This window comes from Callorhinus ursinus, unplaced genomic scaffold (assembly GCF_003265705.2).
Source record: "Callorhinus ursinus isolate GAN/ISIS: 27379988/994484 unplaced genomic scaffold, GSC_fseal_2.0 scaffold8, whole genome shotgun sequence".
NCBI lineage: Eukaryota > Metazoa > Chordata > Mammalia > Carnivora > Otariidae > Callorhinus > Callorhinus ursinus.
Genome location: NW_027397070.1, coordinates 9,428,611 through 9,451,581, shown reverse-complemented (window position 1 = coordinate 9,451,581; position 22,971 = coordinate 9,428,611). Strand labels below are relative to the sequence as shown.

The window sequence follows — 22,971 nt, the reverse complement described above, 5'->3', positions numbered from 1 at the left end:
TTAGGCATTTAAAAAGGGTTATATTCTCATAAAAATACTATTCTAAAAAGTATAATCCAATATCAGAAAGCAATTCATTACTGCATCATTTTTTATAACTTTATTCTGATATAACTGATGCACAATAAACTGCACATATTTATTTATTTATTAAATATTTATTTGTTTTAGAGAGAGAGAGAGAAAAGGGCATGCAGGCAGGGGGAGGGGCAGAGGGAGAGAGAGAATCTCAAGCAGGCTCCCCACTGAGGAGAGCTCGATCTCATGACCCTGAAAGCACGACCTGAGCCAAACCTAAGAGTCTGCCACTCAACCAAATGAATCACCCAGGTGCCCCAAACTGCACATATTTAAAGTGTACAAGTTGATTGGTTTTGGCCACAGTATATACTGTAAAACCTCACTGTAATCAAGTTATTGAACATTTCTATCACTTCCCAAAGTTTCCTTATTTCCTTTTTAATCCTTCCCTCTCTCCATCCCTTTCTCTCCCAACGCCCATCCCTAGGCAACCACTGATTTACTTTTCAGGTAGTTAGGTGTCTATTTTCTAGAAATTAAGAAATGGAATTATACAGGGCTGCCTGGGTCGTAGAGTCGGTTGAGCGTGGGACTCTTGGTTTCTGCTCAGGTTGTGATCTCAGGGTCGTGGGATGGAGCCCTGTGTGGGGTTCCATGCTCAGTGAGGAGTCTGCTTGTCCCTATTCCTCTGTTCCTCCACCGGCTCACGCTCTCTCTCTCTCTCTCTCAAACAAATAAGATCTTTTAAAAAAAAATAAATGGAATTATACAGGTTCCACTTTTTTTGTCTACCACTTTCACTTAGCATTGATTTATTAATATTGTATCAGTATTCATTCCGTTTGTTTCTATGAAGTACTCTACCGCATAGATAGAGCAAATCTGGTGTGTCCATTCACCATTTGGTACACATATGAGTTGTTTCCAGCTTTTGGATATTATAAACAAAACTGGTAGGAATATTTATTTATAGATAAGTCTTCAGGGGTTATATGTTTTGTTTCTCTTGGGTAAATATGTGGGAGAATAGTTAGATTGTATGTTAGTGCATGTTTAACTCTTTTAGAATATGACAGACTGCTTTCCAAATGTAAATGTACCATTTTACCTTTCCATCAACAGTGTATGAGAATTCCAGTGGATCCACATCAACACCAAGAGTTGGTGTGGTCAGTCTTTTTCACTGGCTGTGTAGTGATATCTCATTGTGGGGTTTTGTTTTGTCTTGGGGACTTTTTTGGCATTTTCCTAGTGACTAAAGATGTTGAGCACTTTTCATGTTATTTTTCAGTGGTATCTTTTTCTTTGTGAAGTCTCTAGTCAAATTCTTTGCCCATTTTAAAATTAGGGATTTTTCTTTGGTCTTTCTAATGGATCGTAAGAGTTCTTTATATAGTTTAGATATAAATTCTTTGTCAGATATGTTTTATGTTTTCTCTGAAGTTTGAAAATTGTCTTTTCTTAACTGTGGGGGGTTTTTTTGGTATTAAATACATTTATTGTAAACTTTAGACACAAAAATAGGTTCTCTAGGCCATTCACATGCACATTAAAACAAAAAAGCTGCAAACTACAACAATGCATATAATTATACAAATGATGCCACTCTCTGATGTTTACAGAATTGCTGTCCATGCAAGGTGATCAGAGGCATTATCTATAAAGCCTTAAGATCCAGAAGTGTTTACTACGAAATCTCTGATTAACACTGTGAAGTAAGTGTTTTGGAAGGCAGTTCCACGAGTTGGCTAGCATTTCTTTAAAGCAAATGGCTGCTTCTAAGCTTACCCTTACAAGAGATTTTGGTTGAAGTGAAAATATAAGTATTTCATTATTGTGTGCAGCTCTGTGATGGACAAGGTTAATTGGCGCACCCACCAAACACAATTACTTCTCCTTCATCACTGGCACAAGCTGTATGCCATAATCTTGGTTTTTCAGTATAGGGATGACTAAACTGTATCCATTCATTTTTACTGATGCAGTAAGTCCAGGCATCACTTGGCGGCTGTTTATCAGTGGTAAATCCTCCGAAGAGAAAGAGATGATCTGAAGAAACTGGTGTTAATGAGTGCCAAGATCGGCCAACTGGGCCTATGCCTTGTGGAATTAATTCATTCCACTCCCATGTGTCCACATTAAGATAGTGAAGATCATTCATTCTAGCATCTCGATATCTGCCTCCAAACACAAAGCCTTTGTTTCCAACAGTTGCACAGGCGTGGGCAGCACGAGGTGAAGGTGCTTTACCAGTAGTGATAGGCTGACTCCAGATAAATGTTTCAGTGTCTAAAATAGGTACATGATCATTCCATCCTCTTGGGTGGCTTGAATTCCAAAAAGATGTTTCATCAAATTCAAAAGTTCCCAATACTTTATCTTCAGGTAAATATCCATAACCTCCAAAATATATTAACTTGTTTTTATATACCCAGACACCAAATTTGTCCTTTGATGATGGAGGAATTCCTTGGCAATCAATCCTTTCCCACTATAATACGCTGTCAGTAGACCTTGAATCCAGCATGTAAAACTTCTTTGTATTGCTTCTTGAATGGTGTCCTCCGAACAAGTAGAGCACCCTGTCTACACAGACAGCACAGCTTCCTGACATGGAAGGAGGAACATCTCCTTCCGTGTTAATTTTTTTCCATCTTCCAGTCTCCATGTTGTAGATCCATAGTTCTTTTCTAGGCAGCTAAAAGTCATATAATCCTCTGACTTGATTACTCTGTGGCCGCCCCAGACGAACATGTGGCGCCCGTCGCCCACCGCTACGTGGCCGCTGCGCTCGGCCGGGCAGGCGAGCTCCATGGACTCATAGCCCTCGTAGGGGGGCCCCGGCAAGTCGTCCGCCCGCAGATCCTCGTTGCCATCAGCCGTCTTGAGGCTGCACTTTTGTTCACCAACAATCCTCGACCCGCGAGGGGGGAAGAGACAGAAGAAAAGGAAGAAATGCACGGCGGTGAGAGGCAAGCAGAAGGCGGCGGCGAAAGGGACGGCGTGAAGGCCGCTCGCCGGCCGCCCGCGCCCGCCCAGCCCTCCTCAGCGAGGACAGCCTCTCCGCCGCCAGGTCGCAGGCTGCGGGGGGGCGGGAGGGGCGGCGGCGGCGGCGGCGGCGGCGGCGGCGGCTTGCCCCCGCCGGCAACACGGCCGAAAGGGGGTCCACTTGGGGCCAGGACTAGCTCCCAGCCTGCCCGCCCCCCCTCCAGCTCGCCTCCTCTTAACTGTGTTTTTAAACACTTGTTTTAATTTCTATGAAGTACCATTTAACCTTTTCTTTCATAGTTTTATAGTGATTTTTCTATGTCCTATTTAAGAAATCTTTGCCTAACTTAAGATTATGAAGGTTTTCTCCTATATTTTCCTTCTAGAAGTTTCATGGTTTTAGATTTTGTATTTAGGTATATGATCCATTTTAATCTGTAGATATGTAGGTATAAAGTTTCATTTCTTTGCAAAAGATTGTCTCATTGTGAGAGCACAGCTGCTGAAAAGATTATCTATTCCTCACTGGATTGCCTCAGCACCTTTATTGAAAGTCGTTATCATATCAGTTTATGTCTATTTATAAACTCTATTCTGTTCCATGGATCTACACGTCCATCGGTACACCAAAACCACAATGTCTTGATTACTGTAGCTTTATAAAAAGTCTTGTAATCAGGTAATGTATGTCTTCTAACTTTAATCTTTTTTCCAAAACTGTTTTCACTATCCTAGACCCTCTTTATTTCCATATAAATTTGAGACTCAAGTTGTCAACTTCAGCAAGAGGGTCAGTCTCCTGGGATTCTGATTGGAATTGCGTTGGATATAGTTCCCTCTGAGGAGAACAGATGTCTTAACAATATTAAGTATTCCAAACCATTGAATGTGATCGCTCACCATTTGTATGTTTTCTTTGATTAGTGTTTTGCATTTGTCTATATATCTTATTAGATTTATATCTAAATATTTTTTGTGCTATTATAAATTGCACTTTTTTTCAACTTCCAGTCATTCATTGCTAGTATTTAGGAATAAAAGTGATTTTTTGTATACTAACCTTGTATAGTGCAACTCTGCTAAATTGACTTCTTAGTTCTAGTTACTTTTCTATTTGGGGGGATTTTTTTCCATAGACAATTATGTCATCTGTGAACGAAGACAGTTACATTTCTTCCTTTCCAATCTATATGCTTTTATTTCTTTTACCATTGCACTGATAAAACCTGCAGTATGATATTGAATAAAAGTGGTGAGCTTAGACAACCTTGCCTTGGTCCCAATCTTAGAAGGAAAGCAGGGTTTCACCATTAGTTATGATGTTAGCTGTAAATTTTTTTGTAGATACTATCAGGTTGAAATATTTGTTATTCCTTCCTTGCTGAGAATTCTTATCATAAATAAATGCTAACTTTGTCATTTGCTTTTTATGCATCTATGAGAATAAATATATGGTGTTTCTTCTTTAGTCTGTTCTTTAATCTGCTATTTACACTGATTTATTTTCAAATGTTTAAGCAACGCTGCATTCCCAGGATAATGACCTCTTGGTCACAATGTGTTATTCTTTTTATACATGATGGATTCAATTAAATAACATTATGCTTAATATTTAGTATCTATGGTTATGAGGAATATTTATCTGTAGTCTCCTTGTACTGTCTTTGGTTTAGTTATCAGGGTAATGCTAGCTTCAAAAAATGAGGTAGGAAGTATTCCCTCCTCTTCTGTCTTCTGGAAGAGTTTCTACAGAACTAGAATTATTTCTTCCATAAATGCTGGTATATATTTTTCCAGTGATGACATCCAGGGCTAGGGGTTACTTTGTTGATTCTTAACTACAAATTACATTTCTTTATGATAATTTATGACTATTCTGGTTATCTACTTCTTGAATAAGCTTTGGTAGTATTTTTCAAGTAATTTGTCTATTTCATCTGAGTTGTAAATTTTATGGGCATAAAATTGTTTGTAATAGCTCTTACTGTACTTTTAATGTCTGTAGGATCTTAGTAATATCCCCTCTTTCATTCTTAATGTTGGTAATTTAAGTCTGACTGTCTCTCCTCTAAATGAGTCTGGCTACTGGTTTGTCAGTTTTGTTCACTTTTCAAAACACCAGCTTTTGATTTCACTGATTTTCTCTACTGCTTTTCTTCTCAATTTCATTTGTTGCTTCCTTTTTCTGTTTGTTTTGGGTTAACTTATTCTTCTATCTCCAGGTTCTTAATAGATGAGATTATTTCATTGATAGATTTCTTTTCTAGTGTAAGCATTTAATGCTATGAGTATTCCTGTAAGCACTATTTTAGGTGCATACAACAAATTTTGATGTTTTATTTCCGATTCCATTCGGCCAAAATATTTTGATACTGATTTGATGTTTGTTTTTGTTTTAAAGATTTTATTTATTTATTTAAGAGAGAGAGAGAATGAGAGATAGCACAAGGGGAAAGAGGGTCAGAGGGAGAAGCAGACTCCCTGCTGAGCAGGGAGCCCGATGTGGGACTCGATCCCGGGACTCCAGGATCATGACCTGAGCCGAAGGCAGTCGCTTAACCAACTGAGCCACCCAGGCGCCCCTGATTTGATGTTTGTTAACAATTTCCCTTGTTCCTTCCTTTTTGACATATGGGTAATTTAGAATTACTTTATTTCCAAATACTTGGAGGTTTCCAGATATCTTTTTGCCACTGAATTCTATTTAATTCTTATGGTGAGAGAACATGTTTTATATGATTTTAGTTATTTTAAATGTCGATGTATGTTTCATGACCCAGAATATGGAAATTTTGGTGTATGTCCCATGTGCCTTTGAAAATAATATATATTCTGTTGTTCTGGGAGGAAGTGGTCTATAAATGTTGATCATTGTGTAGGTCTTCTAATACTTTGTCCTTGTTCCATCAATTACTGAGAGAGGAGTGTTGGAATCTCTGTGATTATGGGTTTGTCTGTTTTTACTTTTAGTTTCATCAATTTTTGCTTCCTATTTTTCAAAGCTATTTTGTTAGGTGGACACATATTTAGGATTGTTACATCTTGGCTACTTAACACCTTTATCATTATGTAATATGGATTTTCAGTCCTGGTACTGTGCCTTCTTCTGAGGTCTACTGTGTGTGATAAAACTATAGCCATTCTACTTTTCTTTAATGTTTACAATATATGTCTTTTCCATCTTTTACTTTTGGCCTATTTGTATCTTTATATTTAAAATGGATTTTAGACAGTATATAGTAGGCTCTTGTTTTATCCAATCTGATAATCTCTTTTAATTTGTATGTTTTGAACATTTTCATTCATTGTAGTTATCCATATGTTTAGATAAAAATCTGCCATCTTGAAAGCTGTTTTCTATTTGTTCTATCTGTTCTTTGATCTTTTTATACTTTCTACTTCTGCTTGCTTTTGGATTAAAGATTTATGATTCAATTTTATCTCCATTACTGGTTTATTACTTAACCCCATTTTTAAAAAAAGGTTAGTAATTGTTTAAAATTTACAGTGTTTGGCTTTAATTAGTATTTCAAATAGTATTATACTTTTTCTCATATAGTATAAGAATCTTACAGCAGTATACTCCAAATATATCCCCCTCACCTTTTGTGTTGTTTTCATATACTTTATTTTTATATATACTATAAATCCACAATATATTGCTATTATTTTGTATTTAGACAATTGTCTTTAAGGATTAAAAATAAGATAATAAGTACTTTTTAAAAAGATCTTATTTATTTGACAGACAGAGAGCACAAGCTAGGGAAGAAGGGCAGAGGGAGAGGGAGAAGCAGGCTTTCAGCTGAGCAGGGAGCCTGACGCGGGGCTCAATCCCAGGACCCCAGGATCATGACATGAACCAAAGGCAGATGCTTAACTGACTAAGGTACCCAGGTGTCTTAAGACAGTAAGTACTTTTTATGTTTATTTTTATTTTAACCATTTTCAGAGATCTTCAGTTCTTTGTATAGATCAGTTTCCATCTGGTGTTCCAGTCCCTCTGCCTGATGAATTTCCTATAGCATTTATTGTAGTATAGTCTATTAAGGAATTCCCTCGGCTTTTGTAAAAAAAAAAAATTCCTTTTTTTTTTTTAAAGATTTATTTATTTGAGTGACAGCGTGAGTAGGGAGAAGGGCAGAGGGAGAGAATCTTAAAGCAGACTCTTTGCTGACCATGGAATCTGACACAAGGCTAGATCCCACATCCATGAGATCATGATCTGAACCGAAACCAAGAGTTGGATGCTTAATCAACTGAGCTACCCAGGTGCCCCAAGTTTTTCCTTTTGAATGTTATTTTCACTGGCATAGGATTCTGGATTGGCAGTTTTTTAAATCTCAGTACTTTATTAATGTCCCTCTATTGTTACATGCCTTACATAGGGCAGGTCTACTGTAATTCATATTTTTGTTATCTGTATGTAATGTGAATTTTTCCATTTACTGCCTTCAAGATTTTCTTTTTATCTTTGTTTTTCCAGCAGTTTCAATCTGTTATTTGTTTTTAAAAATCCCACTTGGAGCCTTCTGAGTTCTGTGAATTTTCCAGTTTGATACCTCCCATTTTATCAAGAGAATTCTTAGCAGTTATCTCTTTAAATATTTTGTCTGTTCCAGTGTTCCTTTCTTCTTCTGAGATGCCAATTTATTCCCAGCTCTTGCTTGTGCATGTGCACATATGTGTGTGTGTAACTTTATTCTTGTCGTTCAATTTGGGTAGTTCCTATCTCCCTATATCCAAGTTCATTGATTCTTTCTTTATCTGTCAAGTTTTACTGATGAGCCCAAAGGCATTCTTGATCTCTGTTACTGTTTTTTTTCTTCCAGCATTTCTATTTTATTTGTTCTTATGGTTGCCATCTATCTGTGAAATTCCCCATGTGCTCAAGCATGTTGTCCACCTTTTCTATTGGACCCTTTAACATATTAATCATAGACGTTCCTTATGTGATAGTACAAACATCTGAGTCATCTTTGTGTCTGGTTCTGTTGAGTGCTTTGTCTTTTGGTAAAGGATTGATTTTTCTTGCTTTTTATGTCCTATAATTTTTAAATATTGTTTTTTTTAATTATTCTAGTATAGTTGAAATACAATGTTATATTAGTTTTAGGGGTACAACATGGTGATCCAACAATTCTATATATTACTCAATGCTTATCATGGTAAGTGTAGTCACCATACAAAATTATTACAATATTATTGACTATATTCTCTATGCTGTACTTTTAATCTCTGTGACTTATTTATTAACTGGAAGTCTGTTTCTCTTACCTTTACCTATTTCACCCATCCCCTACCACACTCCCCTCTAGAAATCACCAGTTCCTTCTTTGTATCTATGAGTCTGTTTCTGTTTTATTTGTTCATTTGTTTTGTTTTTCAGATTCCACATATAAATAAAATTATATAGTATTTTTCTTCCTATGACTTATTTCACTCAGCATAATACCTTCTAGGTGTATCCATTTTGTCACAAATGGCAAAAAAAATCTCATTTTTTTATGGCTAATATTCCATCACACACACATCACATTACATCACATCTTCTTTATCCATTCATCTATCAGGGGACACTTAGATTGCTTCTGTATCTTGGCTACTGTAAATAATGCTACAATAAACATAGTGGTACATGTACCTTTCAAGTTAATGTTTTCATTTTTTTAAGGTAAATACCCAGCAGTGGAATTATTGGATAGTATATTTCTATTTTTAATTTTTTGAGGAACCTCATACTGTTTTCCATGGTGGCTGCACCAATGTACATTCCCATCAACCATGCATGAAGGTTCCCTTTTCTCTACATCCTTGCCAACATTTGTCATTTTTTGTGTTTTTGATACTAGCCATTGTGACAGGTGTGAGTTATTACGGTTTTGATTTGCATTTCCTTGATGATTAGTGATGTTGAGCATCTTTTCATGTGCCTGTTGGCCATCTCTAAGTCTTCTTTGGAAAAGTATCTATTCAGGTCCTTGGCCTATTTATAATCTGATCGTTTATTTTTGGTGTTGTTTATGTTTTGGATATTAATCTCTTATTGAATGTATCACTTGCAAATATTTTCTCCCATTTGGTAGGTTGCTTTTTTCAATGGTTTCCTTTGCCATGCAAGAGCTTTTAATTTTGGTGTAGTCCCATTTATTTTTGCCTTTGTTTCTCTTATCTGAGGAGACACATCCATAAATACGTTGCTAAGACCAATGTCCAAGAAATTACTGCCTTTATGGCTCCAGTTCTCACATTTAGGTCATTAATCCATTTTGAGTTTATTTTTATGTATGTGTAAGAAAGTGATCCAGTTTTCCCAACACCATTTATTGAAAAAAACTTTTTGTCAATATATATTCTTTCCCCCTTGTTATCATCGATGAATTGACCATATAAGTATGGATTTATTTCTGGGCTCTTTATATCCTGTTCCATTGACTTATGTGACTATTTTTTGTGTTAGTACCATACTGTTTTGATTACTGTAACTTTGTAGTGTATCTTAAAATCTGGAACTGTGATATCTCCAGCTTTGTTCTTCTTTCTCAAGGTTGCTTTGGCTATTTAGTGTCTCTTGTGGTACTCTAAGAATTTTAGGATTATTTGTTCTAGTTCTGTTGTCTTATAATTGTTTACACTGAATGCTGGACATCACGTGTAAGATAGTAAAAATGGAGGTAAATAGTATTTATGGCTGAAAATGTGCATGACTCTTCTTTTGTTAGAAAATGTACAGGTCTAGGGCGCCTGGGTGGCTCAGTTGGTTAAGCGACTGCCTTCGGCTCAGGTCATGATCCTGGAGTCCCGGGATCGAGTCCCACATCGGGCTTCCTGCTCAGCAGGGAGTCTGCTTCTCCCTCTGACCCTCTTCCCTCTCGTGCTTTCTATCTCTCGTTCTCTCTCTCTCTCAAATAAATAAATAAAATCTTTAAAAAAAAAAAAAAAGAAAATGTACAGGTCTGAGTTAATTTAGTCAGGAGTCATCTTATTTAGGTTTTGTTGTTATGGTTACCTTCAGTACAGCACTGGCTTCAAATCCCTCTGGCATTACCTTGTGCTTAATTTGAAGGATTGGTTGCTCTACTCTTAGCTTTTGACCTCTCTATTCATAGTCTTTACCTCTCCTCCACCAGTGGACACTGCTAATATTGGATACTTAGTGCTTGCTAGCTTGCTGTGGGGCAGGGGATTCCCCATTGTCTTGATCCAGCCTTAGCTCAGATAAGCCCTATGTCCCTGAATCCTGGTGAATGGGCTTTCTCAGTGATACCACCCCTCCCCTCAGTGATAGGATGCCTTTAGTGGCCAGGGTCAGGATGACTTCCTGTTCTCCCCCATGATTAGGGGGGATTTCCTATTTCCTCTCCTGCAGTCATAATAGGTCTTCATCTGAGGACAGTTTTACTACCCTCCCCTAGTGACTTACTGGTGTTTGTTCCACAGGGAAGGAGAGTCAGGCAAGGTTTTGTGTTTTTCTCAAAGCATCAGCTATTCTCCTTCTCCGGGCCTGTACTACTCAAGAAGGCTTTCTCTCGTCCCTTGCCCCATGCTCAATTCTTCTCTTAGGCACCCTGTGAGGTCCAGAGAGAAAAGCCTATGAGTGGGTACAAACTCCCCTCTGTTAAAAGCTTCCAGGGGTTCTAATTTCTCTGTTATCCCACACTCAGTTTTTACCAATTTGTTAAAAATTTTCACTGGATTTTTCTTACCTGTTATTGTAAGGAGTTTGTCATCTCTTTCTTCTGTGTTTTGCCAAAGGTATATTTGCATCCTGTCTTTCCTTGAAGGAGTCTGTCTTTTCATACATTTCAGAAGACTTGGGTGCAGTGTAACTTAGGATCTCTGGTGGGTTTAAGAAAAATTATGATTTTGTAGATCATACAGTTTGTTCTTGTTCAAAGGGTAGTATGACGCTCTTCCTAGCCTTCTCCATCCTAAGCAAAATTGAGATTCTCTAGTAGTTTGTTGTTGTTTTGAATGTCACAAGCTGGCCCTAAAATTTATATAAAAATGAAAAAAATCAAGAATTGCCAAAACATTCTTGAAGAACAAGAAGCTGATGATAAACAAAAGAGTGAATTATTGGTGCAAAGGCAGACAAATAAACCAATGGGACAGAATAAAAGTCCAGAACAGATCCATAGAAACATAGACATTTAATTTACAACAAAGGTGGTACTGCAGAAAAGTAGAGGAAAAAGACAGTCCCAGTGGACAATTAGATAACCACAAGGAAAATAAAAACCCACAAAATACTTAAAGGCTACCTCACCTAATAACCAAAAAATAATTCCAGGTGGATTGCAGAACTAAATGTAGAAGGCAAAACAATGTTAAAACTTCTAGAAATTAACATAGGATAATATCTTCATGACCTTGGGGCACTCCACAAAAATCAATAATCATAACGTAAAATAATTTGAATATGTTAAGATTATTTGATTATCAAAAACACCATTAGGAGAGTGAAAGACAAACCATAATGGACTGGGAAAGACATCTGCAACATAGAGCTGACAAGGATTCATAAAACACTCCAACAACATAATAGAAAAATAAAAATGGGCAAGAGATTTGACTGGACAGCACACAAAAGAGGAAATTTCATTAGCCAATAAATATATGTAAAGGTACTCAACTTCATTTGTAACCAGGGAAATGCAAGTTAAAACCACAATGAGATACCACTAAAAAACCACCAACAATTTCACTCCCAGAAATAACTCAACAGAAATTTAAGTATGGTATACCAAGAAAATATGTATAAGAATGCTCAGAGCAGCACCATTTGTAAGAATAAAACATTGAAATCAATCCAAATATCCATCTACAGAACAGGCAAGTTGGGTATATTCCAAAAACGTAATATTCTACAGCAAATAATATGAATAATTGCTTTATGCAACAGTAGACGTGGAGCTCAGAAACAATACAGAGCAGTTAATATAGGGCAAAATAAAAGCAATTAATATACAGTAAAATACTGTATAATTCCATTTAATATAAACTGCAAAAAATAGGCAAAACTATAATGTTGAAGGGTACAAGCTTAGGTGTTATAACATCAGTATATGGTTAACTTTGTAAGGGGAGAGGGAAGCAATTGTGAGAGAAAATACTGAGGCTTCTGTGATGTTGGTATTGGTTTACTTCTTACCTGGTTGGTAGTTACATGGGTGTCCACTTTGTAGACAACTGACCTATATATTTATGTCTCCCATGCTTTACTGTGTGTATATATATATATATATATATATATATAGTATACTTCATTATAACCTCCCCCTCTACCCCAGAAAGTTTCTGGCCATTGGTGAACTTATTTTTTTTATTAGAAGTGTTTCTAATGGAGAGATGCAAGTATCTGAACTCTAATGTACTCTTTGGTTCTGATATTCTAGGATTCTAGAAAGATATTTGGTATGTTTTTTGGAGTGTGGTGATTGGGGGGTGGAATTCTTCCCCTGTTTGGAACTGAGATACACAGAATTCAGATAAAAGTAAATAATATTACTATATTACTGACAAAAAGCTGGATTAGAGGATATATGACCATAGTGGGCTACCAAATGCCCAACCCCGAAATTAGATGGACTTGCCCACCCAAGTCCAAGGCAGAGATGGACAGGTTTCCCTATAGCCTGCCTCAGAAAGCTCAGGATTTGGCTAAAATCAAAGAAATGCAGACAGGAAGAAATTTACCCATAAGATGCATCACTCCTCCTTCCCTGGCATGGAGTGAGTGGGGCAGCTTGTCTTCACCTTCTGGAGAGTGGAATGGAAATTCTCTAAACTCTATGGAAATGTGAAGAATAAGGAATAAATATTACCCCTAACAACAGGCAGACTAGCTGTGCTTGACAGTCTATCTTTAAAGTCAGCTCTTTGAAGCTTAGCAAAGGCTGCCATAGGCTAAATTTTAGAACAAGTTTCATTCTTGTTCTTAGAGCTACTTTTTCTTCTTCCACTTATGAACCTGCATATATACTCCAGCCACCATCTTTTCAGTGGCTTTCCTGGAAGCATCTGCAGAGACTTGTGGGCAAGGGTAAAGGAGAAGAGAGCAGGTGATTTTACACGTAGCTCTTTTCTAAGTCATGTATTTATGAGAAAAAAAATTATCTTTCCCATTTCTCTATGAGATGTATTAAACTGGCACACAACCTTTAGTGTCTCTGGAGCTTATTTAAATCATTCTTTTCTAGGTAAAGTTAAGCCTGGTTCAAGTACCTGCTTTTTGGTATTTAGAAGTGCTCAATGATTATTTATATTAGCCTTCTCTCAAAAAAATGATAAAAACAAATATATATAAAGTCATTTCCTTCTCATAGTGATGACAGTTGATTACTGTGTATTCACAAATACTTTTATTCATGATTTTAATTAGCATGGATAATTTGGCCCAAGTCATTTCAGCTCAGACACAGTAGCACATGTTTGTTTTATTTAATTAAACTTTTATTTTTATTTTGAGGTAATTGTAGATTCACATGCAGTTGTAAGAAATAATGCAGATTCCATTGTGCCCTTTTACCCAATTGCCTCCAATAATAACACCTTGCAAAACTATAGTACAATAGCTCCCAAGATATTGACACTGACACAGTCAAAATACAGAACACATTTCCATCATCACAAGGATTCCTTATGTTACCCTTTTATAGCCACACATAATTCTCTTCCCTGCAACCCTCCCCCCTTAAATTCTGAAAACCACTAATCTGTTCTCCATTTCTATAATTTTTGTCATTTCAAGAATGTTCCATAAATAGAACCATATGGTATAAAAAATTTTAGGATTGGCTTTTTCATTCGGCATAATTCTCTGGAATTCATCCACGTTGTTACACGTATCCATAGTTTGTTCTTTTGCACTGCTGAGTAGTATTCCATGGTATGCATATATCACAGTTCATTTGACTATTTGCCCATTGAAAAACTCTGCATTGTTTTTGGCTATTACAAATAAAACCTCCATGAACACTCATGTAGTTTTTTTATGTGAACACAAGTGTGTGAAACATGTTTATAATGACATGTAACTCTTTGCCTAATTTTCTGGCTATTTAAGCCAGAGACAAAGCAAAAGATGTGAAGGTATTTGCTAAAGGTCATAGACTGCTTCTTTATCAACTAATGGTTTTTATCAGTACTTGGAGCTTTATAACTATCTTGCTACCTGACCTTGGAAAGCCCCCTGAATTTCTCTGAGCCTCAACTAGACCAGATAAATGTTTTTCAAAGTGTACCATTTGAAACACGAACTCCATAAAATGGGGAGGGTTTCACGGTGCAGTAAGTTTGAGGGAAATGCTGAATACCATATTTCTCTTTTGAAATAAATGAATGCTCTTTGGTGTAAAAAAGGAAGGATCCAGTATCCCACTGTCCAAGTTCAAACTCCAGTTCCAGCGCTTGCTGGAATAGTAACCTTCAGCAAGACACTTAACACTCCCATACCTCAGTTTTCTCATTTCTATAAAGTGGAGACAACAACAGTACCCCACTCATATGAATGGAAGACTAACTATAATAACACAAGAAAACACTTCATAAATTGTTACCTATTATTCTATTTCCATCATAATCAGAATCATCAAAATCATTATAATCTTGTTAAAAATACACATGTCCAGGCCCCACCCCTGCAGATTATATTCAGTAAGTCTAGGGTAAAGCCTGGTCCAGATGAAGCAGAGGTTTATTTATATTAAGAATGTGTCCAATATAGTCCAAGGCAAGATTTAAATCTAGACCAAACTGACTGATGGAGAGTTGTCATACTTATATCAGCACACAAATTTAGTAAATCCTTTAAATGACTAACGCTGTAGTCCCACAAAAAGAGCACAGTTCTTTCCTCAATGGAAGGTTGGGCTTCTAACACAAACTCATGATTCCCCAAAGGGTCGTTCATTAAAATAAAACGCATTTCTGTGCAGCTGGTACACATCAGCTTTCAGAAAAATTCCTAAATGTAGCAGTTAGCATTGATATATAAAAATTTTATTTGTGAGTCACTGCTTAGCAAATCAAATCTGAAAATAAGACATATTATTTCTTTAGAAATACAAGAAAACTATGATTGCTATTATTCCTGTAGGTTTCATCACCACACTGCTACTTCCAAAAGTCGTCTTATTGCTAAGCATCAGGCAAATTTCCAGAACACTTGGGGAACTCACTCTAGAGGTGGTGGCAATCTTTTTACCACTTCTGCAGCAATCCTCAGGTAAGCTTTGGCCTGGAAAAGAAGAGACTCATTTGTTCTGTATTTCTCCCCAGCAGACATCAAATGACTCATGAACTGTTTGCCAGAGCTGTCTCCTGAACTGAAGAGTGAAAAGGCTGAATGAGATGAGGAAATTCAGCAGTGCAGTGAGAGGATGCTGTTGCGTACACTGCAGGTGTGACAGGGAAGAAAGGATTTCAGATTATTTAGGGGGCAAATGCTTAGAAGGGGACTTTCTGAAAAAATATTTAATGCCAGCAATTACTGTTTTTAAGCTCTAATTCCCATGTCAGCAAATCAGCAATCCAGTCTAGTTGTGGAAAAATTATATCTTCCTCTTCTGACAAATTGATATCTTGAGTTAGATACTGCCAGAACTTCTTTGGCATAAGAGCTGTTAGTCATTTTAAATAGGACTGTTTATTACCACCCTATGGTTTATCTTCGGAAAGCATCTTCTTCATCTCTTTGAGAATGGCATCCAGTACCAGCAGTGAGCGCCTCATAGGTTTCTTCACCTGCTGAATTTTGGGTACCAGGCAAGAATTCCTGGGATCAGTTGTTACACTCTTCATCTGTGGGATCCCCAGTGCAGCTGAATACTAAGAGCAACCCCCAAGCCACTGTGGGCCACAAACTAAGCCAATGCTTACATGGTCCAGTCAGAACAATGCTCATGACATTTGCATCTTAAAAGTTTTAAATAATTGCAATGCAAATATTATTTATTTCTCCTATCTTATCTATAAAAAGTAACTGTAAGACACAATAGTAAGATCTTCTAAAACCATTAATTTATATACTTAGAGTTATGAATATACCACCCCCACCACCACCACTACTACTACTACATCTACTATGACTGATAATAGCTAAAATTTACTTGAGCACTTAATATTTACCAAGTATTGTTTCATTTAAACTCACAGCTACCCTAAGGGATAAATTCTGTCACTAACCCCACTTTATAGATAAGGAAACCAAGAACCAGAAAGGTGAGTGGTCTTGCCCAAAACATTACAGCTAATAGGGGATGAGCTGGTCTTTGAACCTAGGCTGACCAACTCTGACTCTGCATGCTAAAAGAACTATTTGAGGTTTGTTTACCCAGACTTGAAGAAGTGTTTTAAGTGTGTTTCACACATTTTCACTTTTGAAAACCATGCTTGAACCCTAACAGCTGAATTATGCTTTATTCTACCAGAAAAGAGCTAAAATCTTACCTACGAGTTCATTAAAAAAAAAAAAAGAATAGTTTTCAAAATATGAATAAAGCCTTATTTTTTTTATCGAGTACCTACTCTACCAAGTACTTTGCATAAGTAATCTCACTTATGTAAAACAAGCATCATCAACTCAACTTGGATAAAGCAAACAACTAACTGGGAGTTGTTTGCTCAAGGTCACAAAGTCAGTAAGTTGGAAAACATTCAAACCTGGGTCCACCTAACTCCAAAGCCTAGATCCTTCTACTACATATTAAACAGTAAGTCCAAAGTACAACCAATCTTAATCATAATGCTTTTATCTAAAAAATGGTTTCACTATGTTATAGTTAACAGAAACAAGTTTTGTTTAAAAATGGAAATAATATATACTTCGTAAATATTTCTCTTAAATTTAGTGTGCTGATTTTTACCCATGCATCTTTGTAAATACCTTTTATCTCCTAGTAGCTTTTCTGACTGTTTTAAGCCTAAAATTTTTGTGATGAAAAATGTAAAAGTTCACTAAAGCAAGGTGAGAGAAGGCCATCATTCTATCATCTTTAAATTCTTACTTATGTTAAATTAGAGACATAAACCTATCAGACTACACAAAATACTGAATGATTCCAGAATAATCAAATTTACTACATTTAACCTCTGCTTTTTTTTTTTTTAAAGATTTTATTTATTTGACAGAGACACAGAAGAGAGAGGGAACACAAGGAGGGGCAGGGGGAGAGGGAGGAGCAGGCTTCCCGCTGAGCAGGGAGCCCGATGCAGGGCTCAATCCCAGGACCCTGGGATCATAACCTGAGCCAAAGGCAGACGCTTAACAACTGAGCCACCCAGGCACCCCTTAACCTCTGCTTTTTAATGAACTATCTCCAAGCTTAAACTTTCAATATATCACACTCAAAGTACTGGTTAGATTGTCATTTGCTAAGAAACCACTGAAAGTGCTTAATTTCAGTTTCAATTTCTACGAAACTGTTGAGATGGAATTTTTTCAGCCAATGCAGTATCATTTCAACAAATACGTTTTGGTTCTTATCATATGCAAGTTACCGTTTTGGAACTCTGTGGGACGTAATGATACAAAAGGAAGGGAGAATAGCTCACTTGTGAAGAGTTGGGTGTTCTGAAGTCAGACAGGCATGGTTTAAAATCTTAGCTCCATCATTTATTAGCTATGAGGCCTTAGGAAAGTTATTTAATTTAACCCTTCTAAGACTCAGTTTCCACATCTCTAAAATGGCTGAAGTAACAGTATCTACCTCAAAGGGTTTGGGGGAATGTTAAGTAATAATAAAATATGTGCAGTACTGGCACAAAAGAAGCAAATATTAGGGCTGCTATTATTACTATTACGTCCTCAAGGAATTTACAGTCTCATTGAAGAGCTCTTATGAACATGTACTCGTAGGTACTTCTCCTGGCTGAGGCACAAGTAAACTAAATCCCTCCCTTTTGTTTAATCCATAACTAGCAAAAATATATGATATTTGTATCATATGTAAAAAATATGATTTCGATTTCTCAAACTGTTAATACTCTCTTTTTTCATCAGCTCAAATATATACAGAATAACATTTCTATTCGAGATCTTTTATTGGGCTATCCAGAAGCATGGATAATACAGCTGGATCCTATTTGTCTGCTCTATATTAACAAGTTAAAGGAAAGGGATGGCAATCAAAGTGCAAGAAGTTTTATAGAGAACTTTTTCCCTTTGTCTTTGTTTTTAAATATTTGAAGTTCTACTTCATCATACACAATCATTTCATATTAAGATTATAAGGTAATAATTTAGAAGTTCTAAGATAATAAAGTTTCCACTTATATTTGAAAGTCTTTTTTTTTAAGATTTTATTTATTTATTCATGAGAGACAGAGAGAGAGAGAGAGAGAGAGGCAGAGGGAGAAGCAGGATCCCCTCTGCGCAGGGAGCCCAATGCGGGACCCGATCTCAGGACCCTGGGATCATAACCTGAGCTGAAGGCAGACGCTTAACCATCTGAGCCACCCAGGCGCCCTATATTTGAAAGTCTTTACCAGAAATACCTTATAGCATACTTTTCTGTATGCCAATATTAAGATTTTTTACTTGATAACAAAAGGATGAAACCACAAAATTATTAGTCAATCATGGGTCCATTACTTGTGTCCTGGACTCAAGCAAAGGCAAAAGGTAGATAAAGTTGAATTAGCAATTATAATCACACAAACAAGAGGCATTGCTACTGAATTTAAGAGTTCTGAATCCTAAGTGTCCACGTCCTCTCCCTTCCTCTGTGGCTTTCTCTGGCTATTATACACTACCATATTTGGAGTTTCAATTATTCCCCTTTCATTAACAGTGCACATGTTCAGAAGGTTTTGCCCAATGACTGAGGAGGCAGCAGCTTGCTGATGCTTTTTAACTGGTGCTGTAACTCTTCCAGCTTTTCTGATGATGCCTTAAATTCAGCATGAATAATATTTTAAATTAATCACTATGATACAGTATTTGTGTCCTCTGAAAGTTAAATGTTACTGGAAGAGTGAAGTCCCTAATGCCCAATTTTAAAAGATCTGCAGTGCAGAGAATGACAGCCCTGGAATCTGGGGTTGGGAGGAGGGAGTGATGGAAAAACAGAGAAGATGGAGTTAGAAAGAAAACAAAAAGATAAAAATGAAACCTTTACTGATTAATAATTTTACCTGTAGGTCAACCCCTAAAAGCAAACAATAAAAAGTGTTGATCTAAGGGGCCATTGATTAACAATTTTATGGGTTCAGTCCCATTAACTTCTGCAGAAGTTTATCATGTTGGCAAGTATAAACTTTATTCTTTAAATGAAGACATGCAAGTAGAATGGGTATTAAGCTTCCACAAATACAACAGAATTTGCTGAGAGGGCTGTGACTAGCTCCTATGAGCATATTTCCATTGGTGTTCAAAGGGGAAAAGGGAAGGGGGTTATCAAGAGGCAAGATTCATCACAAGAGTAAACAGAAGGATCCTGTGATATGAATAGGAGGCAAACTGGAAGCTAGTCTAAATATACATCATAGACACTGAACTAATCTTGCTGTTTATTAGAAAGGGAAGCAAGTACTGCATTCAGAAGAAAATGTATAGAATATGGTGTCAAAGCTGTGAGGGGAAAGAGCCTCTAGCACTATCTTGGACAGTTCTTTACTGTAAATGAACCTCTGCTTCTTCATCTGAAAAATGGAAATTATTATACATATCTCACAAATGTGTTATGAGACTCAAATAAGATAATGTATTTAATGCACCCAAGTATTGTACTACCTCTTAAAATAAATTAAAGAAATCATAGCTAAGATCTGGAAGGTGATATAATGGAAAGAGGCCAATGTTTGCAAGGAAAAGACTTGTCTATTAATCACATTTTACCATTTATTAGTTCTATAACCTTGGGAAAATTATTTAAATTCCCTGCAACTCAGTTTCCTCATCTGTAAAATGGGGACTATTTATACATTGCATTAAGTTGTTGTGAGCATAAAATTAAGTAATATGTCTGACAGTGTCTGGTATGTTGTAATTGCTATTATTATTAGGAGAATGACAACTGATAATGAATGTCTGCAATCTAAGAGTAGGAAATAATTTCCATGGAAACAGAATAAACACAAGGCACTATTTTATTTTCTTTTTCATGGCCATGTCTAAATCTTAAAATTGCTCAGAAGTCTTCATATTTAAGGTTGACAATCTGGTACATGAAATTCTCACTACTTTTGCCAAGACCTCACCAAATCAAATCTAGCACAAACTACAAAAGGTTAGGCTGTCCTTGTTCTCATAAATGTCAGTCAGCAACAGTAAAATAATAGATCTAATGTTTATGCAAATGTAAATGAGATTTAAAAAATTAACTCCAAAAAACTACACATACTGTTTAGAGTTTTAAATCATACTATCTTTTGATGGTTGCTATATGTTTTCTCTTTTATTACATTCCTTTTACTTCTTTTGAGAAATCTTAAAGAAAAAAGCAATAATGGATAGGTGGGGAAAATATTAAAAAATCTAAACTCGTAATTGATATAATCTAGTAAGTAATTATTCTTAGTCATAAGAAATCACCATAGAATGTCTTTAGTCTGTTCTCGGGAGGCATTTGGAAGTGTGTAATTAAAACACACTCGATTTTGGGGCGCCTGGTTGGCTCAGTCATTAAGCGTCTGCCTTTGGCTCAGGTCGTGATCCCAGGGTCCTGGGATCGAGCCCCGCATCGGGCTCCCTGCTCCACGGGAAGCCTGCCTCCCCCCCCCCACTTGTGTTCCTGCTCTCGCTAGCTCTCTCCCTGTCAAATAAATAAATAAAATCTTTTTAAAAAAATTAAAAATAAAACACACTAGATTTTCATACAACTTTCATCCACTACATAAAGTACACCTATGGTAGCCGGACTGCCAGACTTTAATTAGGAGAGTAATAAAGGGTTATGGTTTTTGTTTATCTGAAAGATTTCTAAGAAAGACTGAAAAGGAAATTTAACATTTACTACCTATGTCAGAGAAAAGAAACACATTAAGTGCTATACACTACACACTATTTCCTCAGAGATCATATCCCCAGCAACTCAATCACCTATACTATAACTGTAGACTCTTAAGAAAGGGAAAAGACCATGGGCTCCTAAAAGAGAGAACTCAAAATGAGGTACTTAACTTATCCAAGATTCCTGACTGTTGATTTTACCCTTACTTTATTTACAGCTTTAACCAACCTCAGCTCTTTTATTTTCTAGTTCACATAAGATTAGAGAAAGGAAGGGTGGAATGAAAATAGTAGTAGTTATGGATAGCCAAAATAATAGTACTATAAAGTTATACCCATTAGCTAAGGAAAACCAAAAAAGAATAATTATTAGAAGGCTGACTAGGGCTTTTCAGCAAAGCAGCACAAAAACTCTATCAAAACTGATGCACCCAGATGATGCTTACATAGCAAGCACTACTTGGGATAGAAGAGATACCTATGATTAATTTTATTCCTATCTAAAAAAGAGAGTAAAATAAAAGATTTTATTCTTAAAGTTGGAAAGCTTCAGCAATCTTGAAAAACTATCAACTGTATCCCCAACGATGTTGGCTAATGAAACACAACCAGTTTTCGACCTTACCTCCTCAATAGTATCTATTAAAATAAATGTAGTAGAAAATCCCATCCCTAATGCATTATAACAATTTCCCTATATCTAACTCAATACTTCCCCTTTAAGATTTATTTACTTGTTTTAGAAAGACAGACAGCATGAGCGGGAGAGGCAGAGGGAAAGGGAGAGAAAATTTCAAGCAGACTCTGCGCTGAGCATAGAGCCCAATACAGGGCTCCATCTCACGACCCCAAGATCACGACCTGAGCTGAAGCCAACTTGGACGCTCAACTGACTGTGCCACCCAGGCACCCCCAACTCAATACTTTCTTACATTAGTTTCCCTTCTCCTAACAATCAGCTGAACTTCTAATACTGAAATATGGTAATCTTGGGCAGTTAGATACAGCTAGCCAGCAAAATAAGAATTTTACAAACACTTGTTGTTTGTGTTCTTCATGAGAAAATTAGCTGGATGATGGCTCTTCACAGGTGAACTTGTTCAGCTAATAATTCAGAGCAAGCGCTGGTATGCTTACCATATAAAATAGTTATTTAAAGATGCTTTAAATAACTTAGCTAATCTTTGCTTAATACATGCACCGCAAATAAACTTGATCTTCCCAACTTTCTTTCTAAATATCCAGAAGTATATATCCTATAAAAAGACACTAAAAGACATTTAAAAACATCACTTACCTCATCACTTTCAGGCTGTGAAAACACAATCGGCTGGCCAGTATCTGAAGTTTCCCTTATATTAAGATGTAAGGGAATGTCTCCTAAAAGAGCCCACCAGACATCCATTAATACTACAAAAGTTTATAGAGGCATTTGGAATTTCACTATTTGAACTTTGGAAAAAAAAACCCAAATTTAAATTAAATTCATTAAAATCAACTTGAATTATGACTATCCTCAAGTTGCTAAATCTCTAAAAAAGGAATTTCAAATGAAAATTAGGGGCAACATATTCCATTTGAGGGTAGTTCAGGGATTGTATATGTATATATGAAAGCTACGTGGCAGCCAATCAAGGGATAAGGCCTCTGATTTATTCATTGCTAGAGGTCTTCCAGCAAGAAATGGCTTGGAAGACATTTGTAAAATTATTTCTCCCTGTAATATCTGATATAGACACATCATACCAAACAAGAAGAGAAAAATGAAGAGGAAAAGATGGGGAGACAAAGTCGTCCAAAAAAAGTATAACAAAATTACCTTCCTGATGTTGGCAGATGAGTGAGCTAAGAACTGCTGAAAAGTAAGGCACATCTGTTATCTCCACTACCTGCCTCTTTATCCAATGGAACTATTCTTCTTTTATCATGTATCAATCTATATAGCATTATATATAACTTGTGAACTTGATGAGATCTCAGGAAGTATATAAGAACCTCCACGATACAGA

The 22,971-nt window shown here is 36.5% G+C and overlaps 1 protein-coding gene and 1 pseudogene across 8 annotated transcripts in view; both read right to left on the bottom strand.

The window, feature by feature from the left end:
* The window catches only part of NUBPL (NUBP iron-sulfur cluster assembly factor, mitochondrial), a 284,107-nt gene that overhangs the window by 65,347 nt on the left and 195,789 nt on the right, over positions 1-22,971 (bottom strand). For 4 of the 8 annotated variants that reach the window (XM_073895054.1, XM_073895055.1, XM_073895057.1 and 1 more), the window contains exons 10-13: positions 22,260-22,342; positions 15,192-15,250; positions 12,709-12,801; positions 10,716-10,848 (exon numbers count right to left, since the gene is read on the bottom strand). In XM_073895054.1, the coding sequence (XP_073751155.1) occupies positions 12,795-12,801; positions 15,192-15,250; positions 22,260-22,342 (149 nt within the window). In that variant the 3' untranslated portion in view covers positions 10,716-10,848; positions 12,709-12,794. Of the gene's footprint in view, positions 1-10,715; positions 10,849-12,708; positions 12,802-13,427; positions 15,251-15,665; positions 15,760-22,259; positions 22,343-22,971 lie in introns of those variants that run through there. The other 4 variants (XM_073895058.1, XM_073895052.1, XM_073895053.1 and 1 more) reach the window with 3 other exon arrangements.
* Positions 1,497-10,776, bottom strand: LOC112821932 (kelch domain-containing protein 2 pseudogene; annotated as a pseudogene).